Source organism: Centrocercus urophasianus, unplaced genomic scaffold, assembly GCF_019232065.1.
Source record: "Centrocercus urophasianus isolate 14NV4802_14NV808 unplaced genomic scaffold, USGS_Curo_1.0 seq_59, whole genome shotgun sequence".
In the NCBI taxonomy this organism is placed as follows: Eukaryota; Metazoa; Chordata; class Aves; order Galliformes; family Phasianidae; genus Centrocercus; species Centrocercus urophasianus.
Window position 1 is genome coordinate 118,500 of NW_024885188.1, and position 20,197 is coordinate 138,696.

Here is a 20,197-nt window from a genome sequence, read left to right on the forward strand (position 1 = left end):
TCGAGAGACCCGCCTGTGACCGAGGGGGCGTCGCTCCGGCCCTGCTGGGCGCTTTCCCCCGAGGTTTCGAGGTGACGCGCTCCAGGAACGCCTTCAGGACAACGCCACGACTCCTGAGCTATTTTCCATCTGCTTTCTCACTCATAAGGAGTTCCCGCCCTTTCCAGCACGTCCTGCAGTCCGTCCGCGGCGGGTTGCACTGGTTCCATTCGTTGCACTGCTCACGCTGCTGTTCCCCGCCGAACCCCTCGCGTCCCGCGCAGCGGAGCGGACACACTTCCGCCCCCAGAAGTGGTTCGCGCTCCCCGCACGGAAGTGATGTCGTTGCACCGCGACGGTGACGTCACTGCCTCGCGCCACGCGAGGGTCACACGCTCAGCTCTCAAAATGGCGGCAGCGGCGGCTGGTAGCTGCCGGGTGAGCGCGGGGCGCGGGCGCTGTGTCCGCTCAGGGCCGGTTCTGCGGGTCTCGGGCGTGCCGCGAGACCGAGGTGGGGCAGCGGGAGCCGCCGCCGGGGCGGGGGGCTGGGGGCGCCTGGAGAGCCTGGGGGCCGACGCGGTGTGGGGCGGGGCCGCCTCCTCCCGCTTCTCAGCCCTTGTACCGCTCGGGTCTTCGGCTTTCGGGGGCTGCTCTCCCCTTCCGCTTCCTCACCCGCACCGCTGGCGTCCCGTCAGAGCGACCTGAGCTGCGAGTAAAGCCAAGCGGGGGGACGGAGCCTGCTTAGTCTGTGTTTGGTTTGAGCTCCCGGAGGCTCTGGGTTCTGCGGAGCGCCTCGGCTGCCTCAGTGTGGGACGTGCATCGCCGTGTCTTGGGCTGCGACTTTGATTTTTTGAAAGCAAACGTTTCGGTGGTTGTGGCGCTACTCAAACACGTTAACAAAGCTTTATGGATGATCCCAAGCATGATCATGGCTTGATCGGGTTTCTCAGCAGCACTCTGAATCTGCTCCCAGTGATGACTGTCCATTTTCAGGATGCTTGCCATCCTTTCTCGGCTCTTCAGGACTGCTGTCATCTCATATTGTGTGCTAACTTGAACTTGTTTTTGTTGCAGAAATGTCTCATTAGTGGCATGTGGCTTATGCCTAGAAGATGCCCAGTTCCTGCAGTCCACAGTGGTGCTGTGTACAGAGCGAGCAGGCCTGTCTCAGAGATCAACCAGGTTGGCTAATGACTGAATGTTGTACTACAGGCTGCATGTGGTTTCCCACTAGAATACTGTATCTGCTGGGTGTGTTCCCCAGCAGCAGCAGTTCCAAGCTGCAAGTTTCACCTTTTCATGATTCGTGTGATGAATTCAAGGAGTTTTGTAGAGGCTGAATTGAAGTGACAGGCAGGAGTTGTGCTCTGCTTACCAGACTGTTTCAAGCCTGGTTAGTGTCGAACTGCCTGTTAATGGGTACTTAGATGTATCCTATGTTGGCAGAACATCCAGTACCTTAGAAGTGACCTAGTGCTGGGCTGCAGTAAATCTTTCTGCTGCCTTTGTTACTTGTTGAACTTCTTTTTGGATTCTGCAACATGTAATGATTTTTTTTAGTTTAGATGTTACTCTTCAGGAGGAAGAAAAGGTTTTATATCAGGTTTTGTGGAGAACATCAAGCAAGAATTAGCAAAAAACAAAGAGATGAAAGAAAGTATTAAAAAGTTCCGAGATGAAGCTAAAAAGCTTGAAGAGTCTGATGCACTTCGAGAAGCAAGGAGGAAATATGTAAGTCTTTCTCATGAATTCCTTTGACATTTTCACTGCCTATTTGCTAAGTTAGTTCTGTTTTTAATGTTAAATTTAAATCTTTATGCAAATGAACTGTTTAGTGGTTAGCCTGCCTATTTTTATGAGAAGTTCTGCTTGGCTGGAAGTACTGACAGCTGAATGGTTGACCTCAAGTGTTTTTTTTCTAGTGGCAGTGCTCCCAGCAGGCTGCTCACTGGAATTCCCAGTTGACAAGCTGATAAAATTTGGGAACGTTAAATTTAATGTTCACAGTGTTTGTTTAAATACTTCTTTTGCATTCTTTGAAGACTATTAAATGGCATTACTCACAGTAATTAAATGCTTGTGTTGGTTATTCAGTTAGCGTTTGCTCAAAGACAGATTTTTATCCAGCTGAGAATGTGCTATATTCTGATTTTTTTTTCAGTAAGAATGCATTTTTCATTTGCTAAAAGTGCTAGGAAGAAGGATAAATCAATTAATTCTATTTAGACCTGAGCCCTAATTAGTGGTTGTTTTTTTTTTTCTTTTTTTTTTTTTTCTCTAAACTAGTGTTAATAGGATATTCTGTGCACTAAGGTATTTTTGAATGAGTATCTTCTGCCCTCATCCATTGTGTTTTCTTTTTTTCCACAGAAAACCATTGAATCTGAAACAGTGAAGACCTCAGAAGTAATTAAAAAGAAACTTGAAGAAATAACTGGTACAGTTAAAGAGGTAAAACATAACTGTGGAATCACCTTTTTTTTAAGAGAACTCATCTCTGAGGTTCTGTGTGTATTTGAATTGTCATCTTGTTTTTCTTGAAGCCAGGTAGTTGCTATTTCAGAGGTTATCGCTGTTGCAGATCGTAAAGGATAGAGCTGCTATCAAAGCTGCAGCAATTACCATGTGACAGATCTCTTAGTTGTTGTTGTATGCTGTGTAGGAGAGCATCCAGCAGCTCCTTTCACATTTGGAGGTTGAAGATGGTGCATATGGTTCTTTTATTCTTTAGCACTTATGAAAGAGGATGATTGTATCTATGCAGATTGATTTTTCAGCAATTAAGCAAGTTCTCTTGTAGGGTGGGACCAAGCACTGAAACTTAATGAGCATAACTTCATTTCTTGTTATGTATTGAACTCTTCCAGGCATCAGATGTTTTGGAGTGGTTGCTACACTTTGAGTTCTGTCTCTTGAGTAAATCTCTGTGGAATTTTCGTTATAGTATTTTAAATATGGAGAAAAATTAGGTGCATGCTAGATGCTGGCTCTGATAAACACAGCCTAGGTGATACATAGGAATATGTTAGATTGAGAAATGCATTTGCTATTTCTTCAGGAAGATCTGAATAGCAGAGAGCTATCTCAACCTCTGCTGTATCTTAAGAAGTAGTAAATGGTGGTTTTAAGGGAAAGCTCTGGAATGTTTTAACATCAACAGCCCTTCTCTTTGAGGTCAGGAGAAGCAGTTTTTGTATGTATGAGTAGCAGCTATTACAAACATGTGTGTGACTGTGAGCAGTCAGAACTGTTCTGCACAGAGCTGTTGGCTGTGTGAGTTTCAGTGCCAAGCCCAGTAAATCTCTCCTGTGACATATAAACTGTGTGTTCACCTTAGATTGGTTAGCCCTATTGCATTTAGGCTTATACAAAATGTGCTTTCACCTGTGTTGTTATAATTGTCTTCTTTATTCTCTTCCAGAGTTTGGATGAAGTAAGTAAGAGTGATATTGGCCGGAAGATAAAGGAAGGTGTGGAAGAAGCAGCAAAAACAGCAAAGCAGTCAGCAGAGTCAGTGACAAAAGGAGGAGAGAAATTAGGCAAGACAGCAGCCTTCAAAGCTATTTCTCAGGTACACTTCTCTCTCTGGGACCTAGTGCTGCAGGCACAGATCATCTGAACTTGTGCTAATTATAAAATTTATTTGTTAAGTAGAAAGCCTTGGTACTGCTGTCTTTGTACATACGTATCAGTAAGGAAGCATTTGTGTCATCACCCTCTAACCCTTGTTAGAAGGTGGTGAGGCACTGGCACAGGTTGCCCAAGGAGGCTGTGGATGCCCCATCCCTGCAGGCATTCCAGGCCAGGCTGGATGTGGCTCTGGGCAGCCTGGGCTGCTGGTTGGCGACCTGCACACAGCAGGGGTTGGAACTGGTGAGCATTGTGGTCCTTTTCAACCCAGGCCATCCTATGATTCATTCTATGATTCTCTGAGTAAGAGAGATGACAATAACACCTGCTCTTATCTTTGTCTTTTTCCTTTGACAGAAGCAATTTTTAATTTTTATGGGAAAGACGGGGGAACAGTAAATCAGCCTAATAGGATTGCTTTCCTTTCAGGGAGTAGAGACTGTAAAGAAGGAAATAGATGAAAGTGTTTTAGGGCAGACTGGTCCTTACAAACGTCCAGAGCGTCTACGGAAAAGAACAGAGTTCTCAGGCGAGAGGATTAAAGAGGAGCGAATATTTGAAGCTAATGAGTACGTATTTCATGTAACTTGGGGCAAATCTTTATCAGATTATGCACAGAAATGACTTAAACTTACAGATCAGGTTAAAAATCAAGTGCTGAAATGAGCAGAGCAGGTAGATCTGAGAGCAAGGTTCTACCATAAGTTTATGATACAGAATTTTCTGATAGTTAAGCTGGGCATTTGGAAGTACTGAGTGTGTACGTAATGTTCTGTCTGACTTGCACGTTACATTTTCTCTGTTCTAACATCTTGCTGTTGACTTGTATTTGACTTGGCTAAGTCTAAGCTGCTTTACTGTCTTCACTGCCTTGCCTCCACTAAACTGTGTATTTTTTATGCTGTGTATCAGCCTCAGTACTACTGCGTGCTTCAGTGACATTCATCAGAATATTCATCTTTTTGCTCTCTCACCTCCAAGTTATTTGTTCACAAGTTCCTGTCTTCTGTACCTTCTAGGGAGGCCATGGGTATGGTGCTGCACAAGGACTCCAGATGGTATCAGCAGTGGAAAGATTTCAAGGACAACAACGTGGTCTTCAATAGTAGGTGTACCAAAGACAAAGTAGTAGCACGTTATTTTCTCTGATCTGATTCTTGCCTTGTGGGATCTGATGCCATTTGTGCAACCAACCCCAACAGAATGCTAATCACAGCGTTGTATTGATATAGTTGTGGCTGTGGGTGATGTGAATGGGAAATATGATAATACTGCAGGCCCCTAAGTTGCCATCCCCCCAGCCAGGCGTTGTCTTTGGTCAGTCTCACTCACTGTATGAAGAACTCTAGATCCACCTTTACACTGTCAGGAGACCATGACACATAAATGCACGTCACAGGGTATAGGTCAGGCAGGTCTACTCTCATCCTTGAGCTTATTGTGAGGAAAGGTCTTGTTTTCAGTGAGCTGATTTCTGTTGTCATCTGCTTAGGACTCTGGAATGTGTGGGACTTTGCATCATTTCTATGTATTAAAAAAAAATAGTCTGAGAATACTGAATATCTGTACTCTGCAGCAATCAGGCAACACTGCACATGTGGCTGCACTGAGCTCTGCAACGTGTGTTCTCCTTTTGTGTATTCCCTGTACAACTGCAGGTTGTTTTTGGCTTTACTTTTTGATTTAATTTGAAGCATAAGCTTCAACATTCCAGTTGTTAATTGACTAGCTGCTCTGTACTTACCTGTTATCTTGCAACTGTCTTGTGTGGTTCTGGTCTACTTGATTATGTCCAGAGACAGATAATGGACATAATGGGCTTGTTTTGCCCTACTTTGCTGCTGCAGTGCTCATCTGTTTCTGTGGGTTTGCTTCCTGCTCCCACTTTCAGTCTTCTTTCTGCCTTCAAGATCTTGCTTGGCAGTTCTCCCTGCACAGAATCACAGAACTGTAGAGGCTGGAAGTACCTTTGAGATCATCAAGTCTTGCTATAGAGCAAATTCTTTACAGCAGGTTGCACAGAAGAGCATCCAGGTGGGTTTTGAGTATCTCCAGAGAAGGAGACTCCACCACCCCTCTGGGCAGGTTGTGCCAGGGCCCCGCCGCCTTCACAGTGAAGTTCTTCCTCAAGTTTGTATGGAACTTGCTGGGTTCAAGTTTGTGCCCGTTGCCCTTGTAATGGACACCACCACAAGAGCCTCCATCCTCTTGACACCTGTCCTTTTGATGCCTGCCCTTTAGATATTGATGAGCACTGATCATATTCCCTCTCACTCTTCTCCAGGCTAAACATCTCTTAGTGTTTTCTTGTATGAGATGGGAGATGTTCCAGGTCCATAATCATCTTTATAGCCCTTTGCTGCACTCTTTCCAGAAATTACCAGAAGTCTTCCTTGAAGTTGGGAGTCCAGAACTGGACACAGCATTCCAAACGTGGCCTCTCCAGGGCAAAGTTGGAGCACATCCATTGCTGTGCTGGCCACGCTTTTTTTAATGCACCCCAGGGTTCCTCTGGCCTTCTTGGCCGCCAAGGCACACTGCTGGCCACCAGGACACCCAGGTCCTTCTCCCCAGAGCTCCCTTCCAGCAGGGCAGTCCTCAGCCTGTACTGGAGCATGCAGTTATTCCTCTGCAACTGTAGGGCTCTGCACTTGCTCTTGTTGAACATCATCAGATTCCTCTCTGCCCAACTGTCAGCCTGTCCAGGTCCCACTGAATGGCAGCACAACATTCTGGTTTGGCCCCCTCCTCTTCTCAGCTTTGTGTCATTAACAAACTTGCTGGGAGTGAACAGGACCTGGCCCAGCACTGACTCCTGGGGAATGCCAGCTGTTACAGTCTCCAACCAGACTGTCAGACTTTCCTGCTGATCACTGAGCTCTGCCTGTCAGACAGTTCTCAATCCATCTCAATGTCCATTCATCTTTCCTCCACTTCCTAAGCTTTGTTACATGGATGCTGTGGGAGATGTTGTCAAAAGCCTTGTTGAAGTCCAGGTAGACTACATCCTCTGCTCTTCCCTCATCTACCCAGCTTGTCATGGCATTACAGAAGGCTACCAGGTTGGTCAGACATGATTTCCTCCTGCTGAATTCATGTTGACTGTTTCTTATATATATATTTTCTCTTCCGCTTGCTTGGAGATGGCATCCCAAGCAAGTTGTTCCATCACTGTCCCCAGGGATGGAGGTGAGGCTGGCTGGCCTGTAGTTCCCCGGGTCCTTCTTGTCCTTTTTGAAGATTGGTGTGATTTGGGCTTTCCTCCAGTCTTCAATCACCTCTCCTGTTCTCCATGACCTTGCACAGATGATGGAGATTGATTTGGCAGTCATTTCTGCCAGCAGCTTCAGCACAAGTGGGTGCATCCACAGGTGTGGAGAGGGGGCTGAGTGGAGCCCCATGGTGCTGCAGCTCCTTGCAGGGAGCAGCGGGCAGTGCTGAGCTCTGCTCTGTGTGGACAGCAGCAGGGAATGGCACAGAGCTGTGCTGGGGGAGAACCAGGGCGTGAGGGAAAGGCTTTGGCCCAGGGGGTGGTGGGCATAGAGCAGCTTCCTAGGGCAAAGGGCACAGCCCTGAGGGACACCACCCTCAGCCAAAGGGTTTGGGTGGTGCTGTGTGGGGCTGGGAGCTGGACTGGGGGATCCCTTGGGTCCCTTCCAACTGTGATAATGTTCATGTGAAAGGAACCAACCCCGTAGTTAGTGACAACTGTAAAGGTGAGGAGAAAACTAGTTTTTGAAACTGGAACTTGTTAATCAAGAAAGAGAAGTAGCATGTTTAACCTGCAACACATTGCTTGTCCTTCCTTGTTCAGGGACTCGGTGGAAGGACTCTATGCTAACATCTCTTCTTGTTTCAGGGTTCTTTGAAATGAAAATGAAATACGACGAAAGTGATAATGCATTCATTCGAGCTTCCAGAGCTGTCACAGACAAAGTCACTGACTTGATAGGTAAAGTGTCATCATTGCTATGAAACTGCATGTCCACCTTCTGGCTCTTGCTGTTAGTGATGTCCTACATGTAATACTAACCTTTGCAAAAGAGTCTCAAGCTTTTTAGTATTTTGCATTTATTGTTATTCAGTCATTCGGTGCAGCAACCTGCTGTTGGCAGTATGTGGGGTAAATGTCAAGCCTAACTTGGTCTGTTTCAAGGTGACTCTTCCTTCCCTCTTTCTAAAGCCCAAGACCCATCTTTTCTCTTGGTTTTTGGTAGCAGTTGTCATTCTACCAGTCTTGCTGAATTGTTTTGTCAGGTGGATTGTTCTCGAAGACGGAAATGTCAGAGGTTTTGACAGAGATACTCAAAGTGGATCCATCCTTTGATAAAGATCGTTTCTTAAAGCAATGCGAGCGTGATATAATCCCCAACGTCTTGGAGGTAAGGTGGGGATAGAACGGGATACATTCAAAGAGGTACAACAGGAATTGCCTGGAGAGATTTGTATGAGATTGGCTAAACAAAAGCAGTTATTTTTGTTCATCTTGCAGTGCAGTGATGTTGAAAGAATGTATGTCAAACTGGTGCATGCCAGTAAACACATCACATACCTCTGATGCTCTGGTTGCGAGGTAGCAGTGTGAGATGAACTGAAAACAAGCAGCAAAAGCAATGCTTAGAGATACAGACAATGAAACTGATGCGTGTTTGTTTTTGCCACTGCTGTCTTTGTGGTGAGTGACTGTGCATGTATCAGAGAGATGGCTGCAACTGTAATGTCTGCACTGAAATAAGACCTCCCAGGATTTCTGGGTAGTGCGTGTTCCGGCAGTGGATTAGGATATTATCTGAAGATTTATGCACATCTGCCTTTGTATGTGTTTACAGAAGATCTTATTGCTGCTCCTCTTTGTTAATTCTTGCTCTTTTCCTGATTCAGGATGTAGGACTTAAGGCAGTTTGCTCCTGAAACTGCTGATACTCCAATTCTTTGATATGGCATATATTTTTAAATGCTCATATCTTACTGATTTTTTGTTTTTCTGTTTTAGGCTATGATATCTGGAGAGCTTGATATCCTCAAAGATTGGTGCTATGAGGCGGTAAGTAGAGTACTAGGAGTGCTAAAAATGTCTAAAAAGGTTGTGATTCTCACTTCTGAGTAGGTGTGCTGTGCTTTCTTTGCAAGCTGTGTGGCCATTATGACTGTGGTGCTGCTTACCCACTTTGCCTCTGCTCCCCCATTAAATTTATTCATGCTGTAAAGCTCTGCAATACTGCAGTCAAGTATGCACTGTGGACTTCTGGAGTAGAATGGACGTGAGAGGAATGCTGTTTAGAGAGAGAGAATTGAGAGCCAATCCCAAATGAGTCTAGCTTCAGTTCTCCAAAGCCTTGCATGATTAGATTGGACTTCAGTAGAGCCTTTGAGGTTTGGTGCATTGTTCTGTACTGGTGGTGACTTCAGAGCAATTAAGGCCCTGGAATTCAGAAGTCTCCAGGAACTGAGGAGTCTTTCAAGATCTCAGATTGTGGGATTTTGTGGAGTTTAATCAAATTAGTGCTTAGCTTCTGTCAATTTAGTGCTTCTGCAGCACCAATTCACATGCTTCCAATTTTATTTAACATGGGCACAACTGCCTGGTTTTCCTGGGACTGCTGGGGTGCCTTGACTCTGAGCTGTTCTGGGGAGGCTTTGTGCAAAACCAGGTGAACACGCAAAGCCCTCTTAACTTACTTCAGCTTTTAAGGAGCCACTGGAGCTTGAAGCTATGGAGGAATGACAGTGGCTCTCTCTTGTCCTGGCACTGGTCAGAGATACGGGCTGATAAGAGATGTTTGAGCTGACCCAGAAAGGTGATGATTTTCTGGTGGCAGTCAGATCGTCCCTGGAACTGTTCTACAAACAAAACTCCACTGTGGTACCCCAGCAGTCTTTGCAGGCTCAAGGTTTTCTGAAATTGCAGCTTAGGTAACATGCAGCCTGAATACCTGACTGCAAAAAATGGCATTTATTGGTGAGATGGTGAATTTGCTTTTCTTCTGGTATAGGTTTTGATCATTGGATGCACTTCTTGGAGAAATGAATTGGTTGTTATTCAGCGATTGTATTGTTGTCCTTTTAACTTTATGAAAGCAGATCTTTACCTGAAAACAGCATTTAAACTTGAAAGGACATTTGTTCTCTTCCTCTCTGTCCCAAAATAGTTCTGCTATAGGCAATGCAGACCTGTGCTTTGAAGTAATGTAGCTGCTTCCCAGTCACAGCCACCACCAGGGGGCTGCAAGTTCACACACTGAAAAGGCTGGGTTGGTTGGTGTTGTTTTATTTCCTGCATTTAAATCTTTTGAGGTTGTTAGCTGCTAACATCTTTGCAGCAATGTTGCACAATACGAGAGTAAGGTATTAAAGAATCCCCCTTATTTTCAGACCACCTTAATATTCCAAGCCACTTTTGAGATCATACCATAGAATTCCATTCAGATTTCTAGTGGGAAGTAATAGATTCACTGTGGTCTAAAAAGCATACAAACCCTTCTAGTGGTAGCCAGAAATGCAGGTCATAAGACTCATCCATAAAAATGACCAGGAGGTAAACGAGAGTTTTAGAAACGAGAATGCAGAAGATGGAGGCTCTGTGAACAGAGCCGTGCTGAAAGTGTTAAGTTGGTGGTGCTGGTCACTAACATGTTAGAGTACAAAGCAGGAAGGCAAGTAAAGCAACAAAGCTGCCTGTGCCTGCTGTCCCCAGAATCCCTGTTCTGTCATTCCAGCTTTATTCTGGTGACTTTCTCAGTATTCTTCTGTCAGGTATTTACATCTGAATGCTTGTGATGAAGGTTAAAAGATCAGCGTTGGGGGAGTCGTGGTAGGGACTCCTCCTGTTTGCTTGGTAGCTGCCAAGAATGCTGTGAGAATGCTGAAATTTAAATCCCAACAACAGTTCTTGATGCATAAATAACGAAGCATATGTGCCTGAAAGCAGCCAGGAGGAGCTGGTCTGCCTGCAGGATCTGTCTGGGTGTGAGGAAAACAGCTTCGTTCCCAAACTGTTTCTCCCTGTCTGCTGTCAAATCAGAGCTGCAAATGCCCTGGCTATCAGGTGCACTCAGTTTGTGTATTCTCTTGTAACCAGTGACCTCTTGTTCTGGCCAGGGGAGATGGGATTCTTAGGAAGAATTTCATTATGTGAAGCACAGAGAATTTGAGGTAGTCTGCAGGGTATATACTTGCTCAGTATATTTGCAAAAAAAAAAAAAAAAAAAAAAAAGACTTTTATTGTCATATTTTCTGATGGTTCTCTCTAAGCAGAAAATTCCTTTTTCTTTGACAGAGCAAATTCAAACATGTAACACAAGTTTGTTGCTTCATTTAGACTTACAGTCAGCTTGCTCATCCAATCCAGCAAGCCAAAGCCATGGGTCTCCAGTTCCACTCCAGGATTCTCGACGTAGACAACATTGATGTGAGTGTATTTCTGTATTTCACCTTGAAATGTGATGGGATGAATCAGAAACTCACGATTTCAGGGGTTTTCTTCTTTGCTCTGACTATTTTGCTTCATGCTGGTCTACTTACCGTGTTTGCTAAGGCAGGAACCAATCATTGTTGCAGGAAGAGAGACATGGGACAGGTTTGGGGAAGGAATTTTTTACTACGTGATCAAGCCTAAGTTGCAGCATTGTGGTTTGCCTCTGTGCCAAGGCATCTTGGTCTGAACCACCTGCAAGAACTGAGGTGCTGTCTATGAAGGGCTTTGTGGATGGTTTTTTGGGATAACAACATGTGGTGCTTTTGTGACTCCAGGCTGTGCAGTGCAGGAGCAGATATCAGAGACCTGAGTGCTGCTCTGTGTGGTTGTGTGGGAGGTAATGGCACTGCTGCCCCAGGAGCCGTGTTGGCAGCTGAGCACTGTGGCAAAACAGTTATCATGCATTCTAACAGACTGCCTGCACAGTGGTTGTGCTCTCTGTAGTCCTCTTTACTCTGGAGTCTGAAGCGTTACTGTTGTACTTAGCAGCCAGTCTGCTGTACTGCCTTCGTTTGATGGGGCCTTTGATGTTGTCTGTCACAGTACTGCTGGTTTCTTTCTTTTGTTCGATGACAAAGGCGTCTCAAAAAGAAATTCCCACTTTTTATCATATTATGAGATCTTTTATGTCCTGTAACAATCTCTGCTTCAAAGGTCGGAGTGAGTGGAGGAAAAGAATGGGGCAGTTGTACATTCACCCTTTGAAACACACATGAGAGTTCTAGAAACATCTGAGGAGATGCCTTACAACAAAAGATTGAAAAGTTCACCTTCTGTAGCCCTGTGAAAGAGCAATGAGAGCTGACTTGCTTGATGATCGCTCAGGGAGCAAGAAAATAATCAACCCATTAACAGACAGAAAGCTTCTCAGGACCGTTGGTGCCTGATATTATCTCTCATCTGTCTGGTTCAGAGGAAATCGTGCAACTCCGGGCAGTATCTACAAGCACGTGCCAAATGAGCAGGAAAATTTGTGGCATGGACAATTCTCCTGAATATCCAGCAACGAATAACATGTTCTAACAGTATCAAAGCTTTGGGAGTAACAAACGTGATGGCCTTTTTCCTGAGCATCTGATTTAAATCTGAAGTTTTTTTCTGTTATTAGAGTCTAGGTGGCTTGGTTTCCTTACAAGCTGAGTAACCTTTCTGGTGTAGGTAGGTGTAAAATCAATGAATGCACAGATGTTATAATTATGGAATGTACCAGAGAGTTTGGCTAAGCAGGTTATTATGCAAAAGAGAGTAGATAGAATGCTTACCTGTGTCCTGGGCTCAGTGCAAAACTCCAAAGGAGGGATCTCCAGAAGAAATCCTTCCCCATTGGCAGTCAGCTCTTAAATGGCTCTAGGAGAGGTGCAGCCAGGCTCCAGCCCTTCCTGCAGCACCGCCGAATCGCCTTCACCTGTGCTCCCGTGGCTGACTCGCTGCTCAGGTGGTCAGTCAGAGGTTCAGGCCATGATTCAGCAGTTCCCATACAGTAGGTAGGGTAGCTGCTCATTAGTATAAAGCTCTGCATAAATTCTGAGTGGTGTCTGGAAAGACATTTTGTTATAAATATGTCTTGGATGCCTGTTTTTGCATAAAGTTTCTTGGGAAAACTACATTATCCTGGCTGAAAAATGACTGACATAAGGTGTGATCAGTGCAATTCATATTACACTCTCTATGTTGCAAGAAAGGGACATAAAAGGGAGGTGATTGTTTAAATTTTTAAATGCATTTCCTTAGAAAAGATTTGTGGTATTGTGCTGAGAGATCTCATCCAGAAAAAGGGTTGACTGAGCTTGAAAATCAATATGTAAAAGATTTGAAGGAGTTCACATTCTGCGAAATTTGCAGCACTGAAATTAAAATTAAGCCTTTAAAATATCAATGTATGCACTCATGTTCCATGCTTAAGGACTTGAATTTTAGATGCTTGGCTAGAAGGCATTATCATAGGGTGTCTTGGGTTGGAAAAGGACCTTGAAGACCATCTGGTCCTAACCCTCCTGCTGTGGACTGGCTGCCCCCCAGCAGATCACTGCCCAGGGCTCCATCCATGACCTCCAGAGATGGGTTCACTTCTCTGGGCAACCTGTGCCTCACTGCTCCTTGAGCAGAGTTTCTTCCTAATACTTAATCTAAATCTCTCCTCTTGTAGTTTAAAGCCATTCCCCCTCGCCCACCACTACCAGACTGTGTAGAAAGTCTCTTCTGCTTATAAGCTCCCCACGAGTACTGTAAGGCTGCAGTCACGTCTCCCCATAGCCTTCCACTCTCCAGGGTGAGCACCCTCAGCTCCTTTGGCCTGTTCTCATGGCTGATGTGCTCCGGCCCTCTGAGCATCTTTGTTGTCTCCTCTGGCCCCACTCCCAACATCCTTCTGTGCTGGGGCCCCAGGCTTGGGCACTACTGCAGGTGGGGCCTCATAAGGGCACAGCAGAGGGGTTCAGTCAACTCCCTGCCCACTGCCATCTCTCTGTTGATGCAGCCCAGGATGCTGTTGGTCGTCCAGGCTGCAGGCACACACTGCTGGCTCATGTCTGGCTTTTCATCCACCAGGATGCTCCGGTCCTTCTGTGCAGCACTGCTCTCATGAGTTCTCCCAGTCTGTGCACACACACATCTGGGATTGCCCTGACCCAGGTGCAGCACCTTGCACTTGGATTGTTGAATCATTGTTGAAGTTCACATCATCCCACTTTCAGGGTTTTCCATTCCTTCCTTCTGTTGTATCAGCTGCACCACTCAGCTTGGTGTCATCAGCAAACTTGTTGAGGATGCGCTCAGTCCCACTGTGTGTATTGATAAAGATGTTGAGGAGCACTGATCCCAGGACACCACTTGTGACAGTCCCCTACCTGGACATAGAGCTGTTGACAGCAATTTGGTTGCAACTTTCCTACCAGTTCTTTTTCCACCCAATTGTTCAGCCTTCAAACGCATCTCTCTCCAATTTATAGATAAGGATGTTGTGTGGGACCATGTCAGAGGCCTTACACAAGTCTAGGTAGATGACATCACTTGCCTTTCTTTCGTCTGCTGAAGTTGTCACTCCATCATTGAAGGCCACCAGATGGGTCAAGCATGATCTGTCCTTGGTGAAGCCATGCTGGCTGTTTTGGATGATCTGCTCATCTTGCATGTGCATTAACATCTCTTCCAGGTGGATTTGCTCCATGATCTTCCCAGGCACAGAGGTGAGACACAGTGGCCTGTAGTTTCCCTGATCTTCCTTTCTCCTTTTCTTATGAATGGAAGAGATGTTTCCCTTTTTCCACTCACTGAGACTTAACTAGGCAGCTACAACTTTTCAGATGTGATGCAGAGCAGCTTGACAACCACATTAGCCAGTTCCTTGCAGACCCTGGGATGCACATCCAGGGGGCCCCTGGTCTTGTACACATCTAGTCTCATCTGTTCTTGAACTGCTCTTTGCATTGCAGGATGACTTGGGCAGGTTCCAGGAATCCAGTCCTTACTGGAATGGTGTCAGTTACTGCAGTGCTTAAGAACTGATTCCCTCTCATTAAGCAAAAGAGCATTGCAGAAGTGTGTTCTGTCATTGACTACCAGGATGGCTGGCACCTCCCTGTAGAGCAAGATGTTGGGAGAATGCTTTGCAGGAGGACTGGTAACGTGTGAGCAGAGAAGGTATAACTTGATGAAGAGTTTGGTTTGGGTTTGGTGCTGGGAGATGGTGGGATTGTTTGGCTGTGTAGTTGTGGTAAATACTTGGTGCCTCTACATTAATCTGCAAAAACACTCCATTTTCTAATAGTGTTTTCTTTAATTGCAGCTGGCCATGGGAAAAATGATGGAGCAAGGACCAGTATTAATCATCACTTTTCAAGCTCAGATCGTGATGGTAATTAAGAACCAGAAAGGGGAAGTGGTAGAAGGTGACCCGGTAAGTGATGCTCACCTCCTGAATGTGGCTGCCCCAGGTCCCTCTGTAGCCATCTCAGCCATGGATTGAGTTTGTAGCAGCTCCCTATAGCAGTATGTGGTGTATTTCAGCTTTGCTTACCCACATACGTTGTAATCCACTCACACTGCATTCTCTGTCCTATTCTAAAGGTTTTACTGAGTATTTTTGAGAACGTTTCTCTGGTGTTGTTGTTATACCAGCATCTCCACTGGAACGTTTAACAGTCAGTGATTGTGATATGATCTGTTGCTGTGGTTTAGAATGCTTGTGTGCTTGCCAGTGCAGCTAAGCACATGGCTATTTTATGAATTCTGTTGTAATGGTGGTCCCCCCACCATAGACACGAAAGCTGGGTTCTGTAGGGTTGCAGTGTCTTGTCCACCAGTGAGTTTTGCAGATCTCCAGATGACACAGAGCTGGGGTATGAAACAGCTGACTTCAACACAAGTGACTGAGAAAAAGGGTTCAGCAAGAGTAACTTTTTGTACCACAATAAATCAAATACAGTGTCTTTGTTTTGCATGCTCTCTGCACCTGGGAAGAACAGACAAGCACTGTTTTGCAAGCAGTGGAGTTGAAATGGCTCCATGCATCCAAGTTAGCATACATACATCTGAGTTATCAGCTTGCTTTTGTGCTTTACAGTCATGACTCTGGCTTTTGGACCAAAGCTGGGTCTCATTCTTTCATCTTGAAGGACTACAGAGCAAGCATGAGCTTGTCTGCAGCTGCTCACATAGAAGAACTGTAGTTCAGTAATTCAGTCAGTTCAGCAAAATCATCTGGATCTTTACAGGTGAAAACAGCTGCCCATAAAATCAACTGTTATCACCCACAGTGAAGTCACTGTCATGTAGTTGGGTGAGGGAGTGAGTTTCTCTGTTTTCTGGGCCATTAGAAATACTGGACTAAAATTAAAATACTCTTGGTAGTGATGGACAGATGAGAAAATGAATGAAAATCTGAAGGGAATGAGCAAGCTGTGGCAGGTGGAATCATCCTTGCAGGCTGCCCTGCTTGTATTTCTCTGCAGTCTTAGCACAGATGGGTGATGTATATATTAAAGAGCTGGGAGAAGACATTAACTGATAGAAACCTCGTAAAACTCATTAATTGTGCTCTGAGTGTTTTCCTTAATCAGTGTTAGCTTCTTCAGGTGGGCAGCCTGGATACAGCTCAGTGAGTCTGTGCTCAGTGAGTCTCAGTTCTGTGAGTCTGGCTGCTTGTTGCTGTGGCTTTTGGGGCCTGTAGGTTCTCAATCAGACATGCCTTGTAGACAAGGCTGCAATAACTTGAATTTAAATTGGCTGGCAGAAGATGTGCTGGCTGTGAAATCCCGTTCAGCTCAGTGTGAGCTATTTATCCCTGTCACACTCTTGAAGTGCTACAGGCCATTAGCTGAACATTATCTTGTATGAGGAGAATGTACAAACATCTGGAAGGAACACAGAGTTGTAGATAATCTTTAATTCACAGTGAGGAGAGGAGCTGGAGTTAGGAGCAGCCCTTTCTCTTCCAGTTGCTGCTGTGCCTGGCCAGCAAATTCCTAGCCTGCAGAGGGGCTGTGTGTGAGTTCTACTGCCTTGGCACTCTGTGGGACAGAACTGAACTGTTCTCCTGTGGATTAAAGCTTCCTCTCAGATTCCCCCCAAGCCTGTTATTTTTTTCCTCCCTTTCCTTTCATAAAGGGCAGTTTAAGAACAGAGCACAAAGATGCTTGGAGGTCAGGCTGGAGTCATTGAAGCCATTTCCCAGGAAACTGGGAACGTCACTGGAGCCAACTGGAAGTAGGAACTTCTTTTCAGCTCTTGCCTCACTACATTGGGACAGAGTGCCTCACAGAGCTCTGTTTGCTGAAACTGTCCCATATCCAGTTGTGCTGAGTACTGTGCATCAGCTGTTTGTCTACTGGGAACCTCTGACAGGGTGGTTGAGTAAAGATACAAAGGGTTGTGAGGAACTCGTTGCCATGAAGGCTGAAAATAAGGAAGTTGTGTGGTTTGGCAACACTGCTTTTGAACGAAGGCAGAGGATTTGAAATGGGAGGCAGACGTCATGTAGCATAATGGAGCGGGGAAAGTTACAAGTATATTAATTAAGGTAATTGGAATTGGACAGATTCACAAAAGACTGGGTATTCTGCAAGTCCAGGTGAGTCTGAGTCCCAGGAAATCTCTGACCTTTCCTTACTGAGCTGTGCAGTGCCCGACACGAGTTCTGTTTCTTTCACTTTTTCCCTTGTGCATCACATTTTGACCGTCTTCATGGGCAGCAGTCTCTATGAATAGGCAGGATTTTATTTCTTGTAATTTTTACAATGAAAAGGAGATGAATGAGAACAGCTTAAATAAAAGAATAGCAAAAAAGGAAAATAGGTAAAGTAGGATGAAAACCAGATTGATGGTGGTTTCTAGAAGTACATTAACCTTCAATCACTTTCTTAAGCAGGCAAAAGTTCTGTTGTTCTTCGTTTCTTGTCTCCTCTGCATTCCTTTTTACACACCCCCATCATCTGTGCTACTCAAATTGATGTCACTTTCAACACTTCTAAGCGTAGCCAAAGCAAGTGAAGCTGCTGAGACACTGAACAAGAAGAAAATGGCTTTCAGTGTAGGATATTTCTAACACCTGCTGCAATACAGAAACTTCCCCTCATCGCATTTACGTACCTGTACCTTGTGACCTGTAAAGACTGATGCATTCAGTCAGAAATGTAATAGTTAAGCTCACAGCTGGGAACTGAGTGCAGGATGGTCCCCCAGTGCTGCTTTGTTATCTGGAGGGAACATTTGCTTCTTGGTGGTTGGTGTGTGCTCAGTATGCATCTCGTCCACCACAAATGTTCTCAGATCCACTCTACTGTGAATTCCTGGAGATAAGGCAGACAGGCGTGGTGGTTTGTGGTTTTTATGGTTGTTTTTTTTTTCCCAGTGATTTGTGTTTTTGGTTATGTGTATTTTGTGTATATATATTTTGTAAGATTTTTCTGTTCTTTTTCTTTCCTGAAAATGAACTTAATAAAATCAAGTGCTTATAGCCAGTGATAAGAAGATTTAAGAATAACTTCTCTCTCTGCTGGCTGGTGATGTACCTGACTTCCATGCAGGTCATGGAATCACTAGGGTTGGAAAAGACCCTCGAGATCATCCAGTCCAACCATCCACCTACCACCAATGCTGCCCACTGAACCATGTCTCTCAGTGCCACATCTACATGTTCCTTGAACACCATCAGGGACGGTGACCCCCCCCACTCCCTGGGCAGCCCATTCCAGCACCTGACCACTCTTCTGGGGAACGAATTGTTCCTAATGTCCAACCTGAGCTTCCCCTGGTGCAACTTGAGGCCATTCCGTCTCATCCTTATGCTGTTACCTGGAGAAGAGGCTGAGCTCCACCTGACCACCACCTCCTTTCAGGCAGTTGCAGGGAGCCATAGGTTCTGCCCTGAGCCTCCTCTTCTTCAGTGTGCCCCATCCCATTCCCTCAGCTGCTCCCCATGGCACTGTGCTTTAGCCCTTCAGCTCCACTGCCTGATGGGGAGAGGCTGCAGCTCACAGACTGCTGTGGAAAAGGTAGCGATGTAGCTGTGGGCAAGAGCCTTCAACTTGATTGAGTATCACAAACAGTAGAGCCTGGCAGTCAAACCAAATTGAAACCAAAAATTTATATTCATCAGCAAGTCAGATATTATTGAAGTCGCCGTCCCTGGCTGTGTTCAGGAGGTGTCAGGATGAGGAGCTACGAGATCTGGTTTAGTGCTTGTGGTAGCAGTGGTGATGGGAGGATGGTTGGATGAAATGATCTTGTAGGTCTTTTCCAACCCTGTGATTCTGTGAAGTTGGCAGGGGTGTCAGTTAACATTTGTAGGCACAGATATTAGGAAATCCTAATTGTGCTTTCAGAAATCAAAAGTTTACAGGTTCCTGATTGTTCTGTGATTTAGCAAACGTTACAGGAGCTAAACTTGTATGTGATTTTGGGGCTTAGAACCTGGAGAGAAAAATTACAATGTTCTCTGGAGGGAGTATGGAGCATCTCTGCATCAAGCACTGAGCTCGGGGGTCTGTGACCGTGACGCAAGCTCTAACAAGGATTTTCATTCCAGGACAAGGTTCTGCGGATGCTGTATGTGTGGGCACTTTGCAGAGACCAGGATGAGCTCAACCCCTATGCTGCGTGGAGGCTATTGGACATTTCCTCGTCGAGCTCCGAGCAAGTTCTCTGAGGCGAATTGCACCCAAGAGCTTTCTGTCCCTCCCTCAAAGCAATGCCATCTCTGAACTTGCACCAGTCTACTGCATGATGCGCTGTGGGGGAGGGGGACCAGAGTGGTTCTCTTTCAGAAGAATGGGCTATTGGGTGTGCCATCATTACACTGCTCCCCATTGTGAACTGGATGAGTCTGACGTATCTGCCTTACGCTTTGCCGTGTAGCAGTTTGCACTGTAAGGATGTATGGTAGGTTGTAACTCGAATGGTCTAAGACACTTGCAGCTGCTGTTGGCTCCCATGGTGGGTGAAGGAGGATGTTTGGGGTCCTATACATTGACCAGTGCTTCCAGTGATGGGCAGAGGTGGAGGTGGATACTGATGAGCAGCACAGTGAGATGCGACAGGTCTGGTTTCAATCTGCTGTCATCCCCTGATGGCCTTACATCATCTCTGAGAGGAGCTTAGAGCTGCTCTTAAGACACATTGGTCTCATTCCAGCAGAAGCCAGGAAGCCTTCTGTTGCTGCAGTGTCTTTACCAAACCAAATACAATCACGTCTTTGCACATGGAACTGAGTGAGGATGGAGATGGTCAGAAATATATGTCAATATATGTCCGCAGCTTTGCAGGGAGAACGTTGTTGTTTCTGGTGTTTTTGTTCTATTGTGGAGATGGGTACTGCTAAATGGTACACAGCTGCATTTCTCTGTGGGCTGAGCTGATGATGTGGAGGAGACAGACACTCCAAATGGCTGCGGGGAACCAGGCCAAGTGCTGAAACAGTGACCAGGAATAGAGTTGGACTGAACAGCAACAAATGAGTAAGTAACTGCAGTAACAAGTAGAATGTCACCTCTTGTATCTGAGTTATTAGGTGTGGTGAGAAAAGGGGGCTTGTCCCATTTATGTGCTGCATAAGATGCATTACAAACACAGCTCTCCTCACCAGATGGGTCTTTGCTTCAGAGGGACAACACATCTGTC

At 45.5% G+C, this 20,197-nt stretch overlaps 1 protein-coding gene across 1 annotated transcript; it reads left to right on the plus strand.

Moving 5' to 3' along the window:
• Nucleotides 1-358: 358 nt before the first annotated feature.
• On the plus strand, nucleotides 359-19,845 carry TIMM44 (translocase of inner mitochondrial membrane 44). Its single transcript, XM_042836323.1, has 13 exons — nucleotides 359-417; nucleotides 1,054-1,161; nucleotides 1,540-1,710; nucleotides 2,350-2,430; nucleotides 3,401-3,550; nucleotides 4,039-4,178; nucleotides 4,629-4,714; nucleotides 7,469-7,561; nucleotides 7,867-7,991; nucleotides 8,603-8,653; nucleotides 10,928-11,017; nucleotides 14,868-14,978; nucleotides 19,107-19,845. The coding sequence occupies exons 1-13, from the start codon at nucleotides 388-390 to the stop codon at nucleotides 19,224-19,226; spliced, it is 1,356 nt and encodes a 451-aa protein (XP_042692257.1). The 5' UTR covers nucleotides 359-387; the 3' UTR covers nucleotides 19,227-19,845.
• Nucleotides 19,846-20,197: the final 352 nt, after the last annotated feature.

What these genes read in the sequence shown, in the direction of transcription:
- TIMM44 (XM_042836323.1), top strand. Translation starts at nt 388, where the DNA reads ATGGCGGCAGCGGCGGCTGGTAGCTGCCGG. An exon ending in CTGTCTCAGAGATCAACCAG is followed by an intron (nt 1,162 to 1,539) that starts GTTGGCTAATGA and finishes GATTTTTTTTAG; the next exon opens with TTTAGATGTTACTCTTCAGG. An exon ending in CGAATATTTGAAGCTAATGA is followed by an intron (nt 4,179 to 4,628) that starts GTACGTATTTCA and finishes TGTACCTTCTAG; the next exon opens with GGAGGCCATGGGTATGGTGC.